Raw genomic sequence first — 9,668 nt, 5'->3', positions numbered from 1 at the left:
GTCTCTTTCAGAGAGAATAACACTCCAGGTGTCGCCCAAGAACAGGAAAGCCACGGGTAACGACGAGTTCAAGACGGCATCTGCTGTCAACAACTCAAGCACTCACATGCCACGACTTCTGTAACATCTCTGGTGAAGAGCTTCTACTTCTAACAATAGATTCCTCTCTGTACAAAAAGCCTCTGTACATGATACCACTATTTTCCCCGGTCTGGGTTAAAGTCTCTCTCCGCACGTGAATTAACAGTTATAGATTTTTGTCATGAAATACACTGATAAACCATATGCTCAGTCTGTACAATAGAGGTACTAAAAAATTACAACTGTCATGGCATATGTACAATATCCTACCTACAAAGTACAACGCCTAGTATGTAGTAAAATATGTAAACAAATTTTGTTTTGACACAGTCGACTGTGACAGCAAATAGAATTCACACTTTTTCACATTAGGTTTATTTCTGTATAGTTAACAGTGTTATAGTATCTGTTGCCCTCCAGACAACACCATAGAAAATAGAACCGTAGGCAATGAACCCGACATACAGAGCTGAAGGAACACCAACCACTGGCTGCAAATCAACTAAAGTATTTCGAGATATATAGATGTATATATATATATATATATATACATATATATATATATATATATATATACACACACACTTATTTTTTCCTGTAGGGGACATTTCAGGGAAATGAGGATCAAAAGAGCTGCTTAAAAAAATAAATAAATAAAGGATTGTGTGTCTGATGATGAAAACCGTTTTGGCCTGGAGGAAATCCCAAAGTCTTTCGTTGAAAACATTGTGAAATGTACTTTTCACTGTACTGTACTGCACTGTACTGTACCGTTCCAGTAGTATCAGGATGGCATGCATTTTACAATCAGTTGCTTATTTTTATTTTTTATAAACCAGGACAAGATTAACCAACCACTTCTTGCCACAAGCAAACTGTGTGTCCCAAGGCGTCGCTGCGCCAGTGAGACAGTGAGAGTAATAGTTGTTAAATCAGATGCCACAGAGCTAAAAGATCCTACGAGATCTGCCCTTATAATTTGCTCACTTGATTTGATACACAGTAATTTTCTTCTTTTTTTTTTGCTTACAGCAAAAAAGGAAATAAATAAGACACCACACTTGTATAATGTATAAACAATACAAATTTGTCATATTCTGAAATGGAAAGAGTCCTTTTTTTTCCCGTGTGTTGTCTTTTACAATGATCTCGTGTCTTGACCCCCCTCTTGTTAAGCACGACATGTTGCTTACATGCTGAAATCGGTCAAGATAAGATGAGCTTATTCATCATCAACACGTATACAAAAAAATCTATTTTTTTTGTAATTTAACTGAGGATCACATAGCTCTAAAAGTCACTTAGGAGAATGATGTAGCTGCTAATTGTTACTACACTGATAACGTCTCTGAACTGGATTGAAGAGTAAGGTCACTAAAGTTGCTAGTTAGCCGTTTTGCTGTATGCTTACAATAGTAAGTGTGCTTTATATTACAGTACATGTCAGCAGTTGTCCTCTTGGCACAGAGATCCAAGGTCCGTGATCATACCATCGTCATGTGTCAACAGCTCCCTGAAACAGGAACGCCGAGAGTTAAATGTTCTCACCATTCCTCCTTAATCTCTTTCAATCTCTCTCTCTCTCTCGCTCTCTCTCACTCTCTCGCTCTGGTTCTGCTCGAGAGCAGGCCCACGCTCGCTCTCTCTCTCTCTCGGCGTGCTGCCCTGGCGCCTCACTCACACGTAGTACTCCTTGTCCTTGTTCTGCTGCTGCTTCTTGCTGCCGCCCTTGGAGCCCGGCTGCTTGTCCTTCAGCAGGGCCCCGTTGCTCTGCACGGCCGAGTTGGTGATGTAGTTGCGGCTCTCGTCCACCTGGTAGGAGCCCTCGTCCCTGTTCCTGTACTTGTACATGGCGTACAGCAGGATGAGGATGCACAGGGCGGCGGCCGCCACTATCCCGACGACCATCCCGGTGGTGCTGCTGGCCTCGCGGAGGACCTCCGCGGAGCCCGGGACGCGCCTGACGCCAGGACCGGTGGGGAGCGCTGTGGGTACATTACGGAACACGGGGGAGGTTATTAGAGGGCCCCGGGCGGCGTCTCGCTCAGAGGGCGGGGGGGGCGGGCCCGGGCCGGGCCGGGGGGGCGGGGCGGGGCCGGGCCGGGGCTTAAGCGGCCGGTGATTCATTTTGCCCGCGGGCCGCTCGGGGGTGCGGAGGGTGGAGGCGGCGGCGGTGCGGCTCTGGTCGGGGGGGGGCGGCATGGCGGCGGTGGGGGCGGGGCCAGCGCCGCCGGGGCGGGGGGGCTTGAGGTTAGCTCTAACAGTCTGCGTGTCCCACCCGGGCGGGAGAGTTTTGTAGCCACCTTCAAAGGCCGGTGAGGAAAAGGTCTTATCTGTTACCAAGGAGAAGGTGGTGTGAGAATCTTCATCATCATCATCATGATCAGCAGCAGCGGGGGGGGGGGGGGTCGATCGCTGCCCCAGAGCCAAACCCCCAAATCACCAAGCCAGCATCATCATCATCATCATCACAATCATGGCTGCCTCGGTCCGACGGGCACGGGGGGCGAGCCGCCGGGGCCTCGGACGGGGGCTCTTTGGTGAGGAGTGGGGGGCCGGGGGGGGTGGAGGGGGGGGCTAGGGGGCTTGCTAAGGACTCCTCAACATGTACTGGCATCACTAATTCACCTCCTAGGGTCAGAGACAGACAGACAGAGACATGTTAGAGAGAAGGACCACGGTGCATCCACTGCAGCTCTTTAACGTTCATGCAGACCGCCATGCGACACACAACCGGACGGCGGCCAACGGAAAGGTACACGCAGCACGAAGCTGGGAGAAGCGGATCACTGGGACACTTTGACCAGCGCCGGGTTCTTTACTTTGGTGGAGTTGTGTGAATGCCTTCAGGTTTACCTCAAATATTCTGAACATTTTGCCTAAATGATTACATGTTCAATGTTCAGATTGGAGTAGGTAGACGCCTCCATAGGTGGAATGCATCGATCTACAACAGACGCGGGTTGAACAGGGCAAGGGGAGATATGTACGTTTATCAATGAAGGCCGAGTAACCCATGATTGTCTATATTTGTTGTCTATATATAATGGAGTTACTGTGACCAATTGTTAAATATATCTGTGAATACTATTTGCATAAGGCATAACCTAAACCAAAAAGATCAATTCAAAAAAAAAAAAAATACGAACATTGATAGGAACATAACCGATGACGTAGGCAAACACAAACGCAGGTCTATTGCTGACATCTAAAATCACTGCTTAACTTAAAACCAAGAGATGCAGTTTTTGAGGACAACAGGAAAGCTCACTGTGATTGGCTCATTTATCTGTGGTGTTATTTGGAGATGTTGGTACTGATTAGTCTTCAAACCCATCAACTGATGCTAGGGTACAAGGTACATTTGCATTTGGAAACCTTAAAAACTGCATCTTAAACTGCACTTTAAAGACACAACATAATAAAAAAATGTAATATTCCACTTACATTGTCAGTTTGCCCGTATGTTTGGCATGAGGGAAAGGGTTCACAAAGGAAAGTTGTGTAAATATGTTCTTTTGTAATAGTTCACTGCTGTTAAACATCGAGGTTTGTGTTGAATCTATCTTTAAACATGATGATACAGGGAGGCAACAACAAATACATCCACACCACGTAACAGAAAAAATAAACTTCACCATAATTCTGTTTTGTTTTTTTCCTTGACATAAATAATTTCTGCTCTTACAAAAAAACTGTACATCTACAAGTTTTTTCGTTTTCGATAGACTTCTCCATAAATATCTACATTCTATTCATTGTTAGGATTTTTGCTTAAATTGTTTGTTCTTCATTTAGAATGGATGAATGACCATATATATATATATAGATATTTATTATCTCTAGAGACGAGGATAGACTTTGGGGGGGTTGGGAGAGGGGTAGGGGCCTATGAACACGCTAAGTAGGAAATGAGGGCGATGGTGGTGATTGTGTGAGTCAGTTGCCATGTCCATGTAAAGGCAGTACGAAGCAGTGGGGCGGCGTTAGAGCCTGTGGCTGGAAGGAAGGGATGGGGATACAGTACAAACAATGAGCATATACATGCCCATTTATACACAAAGGAAAAGAAACAAAACAGGAGAACTCTTGAGACTCACAAGTCCGACAAACCCTAAACTGCAACTTCTCAGCCATGCAATATATATTTCGGTTTTTAATTCAAAAGATATTTCATATTTTTGTGTCAAGGTAATTCATTTTTGGTAAGATTGGTTGCATAAAAGTTTAGCTCAGGTATAGCGAAATAGCTCAGAATAGACCTTCACATATGTGGATCTGGAACTTCTTCATTAGCTAATGTGTGGGCTTAGGTGAGCACAAAGGAAGAAAGAAGATTAAAACAAAGAGTAGAAAGGTTTGAATCAAATGAATAATAGAACACCAGAACAAGGTGTGTGTTACAACCTGAGCACACACCAGCCGAGGTAGCACCAAATCCACATACCAATAAATAATGTTCAAACTATAGTTCAAATATTCACAAGTGATCATTTACAAAGCAAACCAAACATACTCAATAAACCACAAATAAATATCAGAATCAGAACACAAATGCCATTAACAATTATAGACTGACTGTTGGTATCGGTAGAACATTGGACAGATTATAACTACTTATTAACTAAAAATGAAAAAATTGAATGTGGAAAATGTAGAAGATGAAATAAAACAAAGTAATTTAAAAAACACACTACAACCAGATGCACACGATAGAAAACAGACAGTCGAGAGAGGACTGGCCCGCTCTGTGTTCCTGATGACAAATATATATCAAAAATATATATATCAAATATATCCACTAATGGTAGTTATTACACATGAGGCGGCCGTGCAGTCTGGGTGGAGAGAGAGAGAGAGAGAGAGAGAGAGAGAGAGAGAGAGAGAGAGAGAGAGAGAGAGAGAGAGAGAGAGAGAGAGAGAGAGAGAGAGAGAGAGAGACAGAGACAGAGAGACAGACAGAGAGAGAGACAGAGAGAGACAGAGAGAGACAGAGAGAGAGAGAGACAGAGACAGAGAGAGAGAGAGAGACAGAGAGAGACAGAGAGAGACAGAGAGGGAGAGGGGGAGAGAGAGAGAGAGAGACGGAGAGACAGAGAGACAGAGAGACAGAGAGGGACAGAGAGAGAGAGAGACAGAGGGAGAGAGAGGACAGAGAGCGACAGAGAGAGAGAGAGAAAGACAGAGACAGAGAGAGAAGGGACAGGCTGAGAGTGGCTTCATTTGATTTCTTGTATTATCCCTTTATTGATATTTTGGTTTGTACTGGCAGATGTTGGTGCATGCTTAAAGTTGCATTTAGGGAAAGTACAAAAATAAACAGACGACACAGTAATCTAGGGCCGATGGATGAGTTGGGGGAGGGGGGGGGGGGGGGGGGGGAGTAGAAGGAATATATCAAGTTGAATTAATAGACGTGGGACAAACGTTTACAATGGAAACCCTGAAACAATGTGGAAACAGAGAGAGGTCAGGTGATGGACAGGCCTTGCGCGGCCTCAGGGGACCATGTTGATCTAGGAGACGTTTCAGCGCCAGTCTGGTATCGCTCAGACTATCTTTACCATTTAAAAGTGGATGGACCAATCGGTGCCGGCGGCGCCTAGGTTGTAAATTACTCCCACCAATCAGGCTAAAAAAGCTAAGTAACCTGTTGCGCAACACTCCCTTAGCCTCCCGCTGATTGGTCGGTCTACTCTCTGAAAGTTGGTTTCAACCTTAGCGGGCCAGATACTGAAAGGTATTCCAGGAGGATTGTCAGGATGGTCCCAGGAGGCCGCACCTGTTCTATGAGGCCACAGAGTGTTCCACATGGCATCGGCCGCTGCTTCCTTCATATTGGCTGTATCCTCTTTAACGATTCCTTTAAATGGTTATGTCTGCTTTGTCTGAAACCATGTGAGGAGATGGAACGACTTCGAGCAATGTACAAAGGTGGGAAGTTTTTGTTTTTATTATGATCATTTTTCAGATTCATGAAAAACTTTCATTAGTTCTTAATATAATCCTCTTCCCTGTCATGGATATAAGATGTATAAAACAAAGTATTTGATAGTAGTAGGAGGCTATCCCAAATATCCAGGAAGTTTTTATTTAAATGATTCCAGATTTGCTTTGTAGCAGTAATACATGTGTACAAATTTACATTAATGTAGTTCTACATGCATTTTTGTACTTATTTGATAGTCTCTATTGTAACCCCATGTTGCTGCAGTATTGCAGCGTTCCATTGGAATGATGCTGATAGTGCCAACAATACAGCAATATGAATGAAGCCTTAGCCAGTCCGGATTTTGACACATTCTCCAATACATCGTCTTTTGTAATGTTCCCACCACCTTTCGTTTGCAGATTAAATGTAGATTCAAGTAAATATTTGGAAACAATAATTGCATATGATGGCATGTGTTTTAGTATAAAACAAAAGAGACCTTTGGGTCACACCATTTTCCAGCTATCAAATTCATCGATGTATTTATGTATTTCACTGATAAACTGAAGATTTGAAGATACACTAACACCTAAATCCTTGGGAGTACACCTACCCTTTCTGTAAATGCATTTGTCTGGAGTTTTTGATGAACTGGAATTTGAATAAAAAAAGCTGGGAAATCACAGTAATTAGAATAGATGCAAGACTCAAGAACTTCATCTATCACTTGCTTTTTGTTTAATGCAGATTCCTTCAATTTAAGATAACTTGAACATACTGTACGTTATGTACATAAAGGTTTATGTATCTAACTAGGAATAATAATTTCATGGTATGTTGTAAATTTACTGACTGCTTTCCTGCAAACAGACAAAAGATGAATTACATCTGATATCTTAGGCTAACCTGCCACAATGTCCTCAAAGTCTGGTGATAAAATCCAACAGCAGCGTGGTAGAGTTAACACTCACGCGCCATTCTTTTGGTATTTCATTGTAATAATATTTTTCCAGTCATTTCTAAAGTCATCAGTTATCTCATGTAGACTGGTGTGCAGTGATACTGAGTTGAATAGCCATCATATGTTATTATTAGGGGGTGCAGATGGTAAGGGTGGTGACGTGGGGGTGCACAGAGAAAGATTATCACATGACACAACTTATATAAAAAATAATAAACAGACACCATTTAGAGAGTGACAGGAGGGTGAGGGTAGGGGGAGAGGGGGAGAGGGGGAGAGGGGAGAGGGGGAGAGGGGAGAGGGGAGAGGGGGAGGGGGGAGAGGGGGACTCAAACACAGAAGCAGCTGGTGAGGCCTAGATGAGACGGAGCCCCACCAGGTGAAGCCAACAGAACACATGCTGCACACCAACGGGCCAACAGGCTGCTATCGCATCCCCAAACGGAGCAAATCAGAAAATGGCAAGACGTCTCATGTATTTTTTCACTAATCTGCAATTTGGGTTATTTAAAGATAACCAAATATTTAAATCAAACCCTAAAGGGAATGCACCAAAACACATTCCTGTAACCCCTTTGGTGTGGGGTGAAGCCACAGCCTGGACCCACTGAGTGATTGGGAATGTGCATTTGGTTCAGCAGAGACAATCCCCAAGGTTTGATTCGTTCAAATGCAGAAAGGCATTTAGGAGCTTTGGATTTGGGTGGGAGGGCATTTAAATGACGTAAGGAAAAGGGAGGGTGCCATTTTTGCTACATACTAACTTCTTATGTAAAATCTATACGTTTCCTAAAAGGTTTGTGGCGTAAAATATAATGTTGCCATTTTCTGTTTTGCTCTGGTAGAAATAAAAAATGTTTATTGTTTTTTTAATAAAAGCTTGATAAAATGTTTCAGCCACGAAGGAAAACATTGTTTTCATCTTTTGAAATTTCATGCTTCACGCGATGACATGAGACCAGACGAGAATGTCACATTTTTCTGGATAATAATTGGCTGACAAATGAGAATGATGGTTTTGACAACAAACAGAAATAGTGAAGCAGCACTCCGGTGTGTTACGAAACACGCCGGAATCCTTGCTTCAATCATGCTCCAAAAGAAAGGCAAATGGAGAAATAGTATTGGCTCGCATCGCCACAAACAAAAGACACATCAAGTCACCAAAGCATGTGGCGGTCCACGGGAATGATGTCAGGGTTAGAATGGGGCGAGCTTCTGTGTAAAAACATGATGATGACGGGGGCCCTGTCTGTGTCAGTCTTCAAAAGTCCCATGAGCGTTAGGATACACGGAAGATAATCTATAATCTGTCACATATAATTTGGGAGAAATGGGCATTGACCTTAGGGGGAAGGGTAATATCATGTAACCCTAGACCCAACTGAAGAGCAACACTCCCCTCATGTCTCTGAATTCAGACCCAATCACTGGAACTCCTCTTTCAATTGGACTATTTCATATTTGCATAAACATTTTCAAACCAAATTATGTTTTTTTTTTTAAACTATTGTTAGTGTGTAAATAATCAGAAATCTCGTGGAATCAGGCTTTCAACATTAAAAATATAATAAAAAAGGTGTATTGTTATAAACCTAGGCGTCATCAGATGATAATGACTTACTTAATTAAGGAGGAAGTAACTTGCTTAAGGAACATCTTATTGTGGAGTAAAATAATGTCTGAGCTTAAATTGGGAAACATAACTTAAACTAAAAAGTTAAATTGTGCTTTGCAGAGACATGATGGAGACAGCTTGCTCTTAAGATAAGGACCCGGACCAAATTCCCTCAAAAACGAACGTAAAATAAAACCAAATAAATATGATTTGTTTTGCCTCTACATTATAAAGCCCTATTTTAGATTGTTATTGTTTTAGGAAAAGACAGAAGAAAAACAAAACCAAAAATAAGAATAAACTGAAACAAAATTGTACACAGAAATCCGATGATACTTCTCAATTTCATGTATCGCCAAAACAAGCGTCTAAATATGGAAAACACAAAAAAAAACTACTTAATCTACTCAAGATATCTTAATTCAGATTTTACTTACATAGAGAAAATCTTAAAAACTTAAATAAATGTTATGTCACAATGTATCAGGTGAAGCTGCAGTCGAAGCGCCTTCATAGCAGCGTCTGACTCAAACTCCCATACATCTTGAAGCATCAATGCAGACAACATGGCTCATCTCAATACTAATTTTGAACTCTGGAAATTATTTATGTCTTCATTTTAGCTCCATAAGGGGCTAAATTAGTATGTGACCATGTTAACCACTTTGAAAAACCCCATGGGCCAGTGTAGCTCATTGGTGCTGCGTGGAAAGAACACCCAAGTGTAACCTGCATCCCTTCACAGAATAAGGGATCTGGTTCCAATATGGAGCAACCGTTGCATAAAAACTCGTCAGCTTTCATTAGTATTTCAGAACGAAGGCCGTAGTGGCGCTCTTGAGATTTATTCCGTTGATGGTTTCCCCATCTAATGCAATTTATTTTTAATTATTTAATTATTTTATGTATTAAAAAGGGACAATGCATCAATTGACATTTGTAGTTTACACTCCAATGTAAATGTGCCAGAGTTAGCAAAAAAGCTAATTTTCATCTGTAGTCCCATTGGTTAAATGGTTTTTAAATACTTTATTAAAGATTTTCGAAGTGGAAGAAGCTCTTTGACATTACATCCT

The 9,668-nt window shown here is 42.0% G+C and overlaps 1 protein-coding gene across 1 annotated transcript in view; it reads right to left on the bottom strand.

Moving 5' to 3' along the window:
• Positions 1-667: 667 nt before the first annotated feature.
• Positions 668-9,668, bottom strand: part of nrxn3a (neurexin 3a) — a 167,520-nt gene continuing 158,519 nt past the window's right edge. The window contains exon 20 of the mRNA XM_056589824.1: positions 668-2,066. Coding sequence (XP_056445799.1) covers positions 1,759-2,066 — 308 coding nt within the window. The 3' untranslated portion in view covers positions 668-1,758. The remainder of the gene's footprint in view (positions 2,067-9,668) is intronic.

Source organism: Gadus chalcogrammus, chromosome 5 (genome assembly GCF_026213295.1).
Source record: "Gadus chalcogrammus isolate NIFS_2021 chromosome 5, NIFS_Gcha_1.0, whole genome shotgun sequence".
Taxonomy (NCBI): domain Eukaryota; kingdom Metazoa; phylum Chordata; class Actinopteri; order Gadiformes; family Gadidae; genus Gadus; species Gadus chalcogrammus.
Note: the sequence above shows the minus strand (reverse complement) of the source record. Positions and strands in the feature narration are given on the sequence as shown.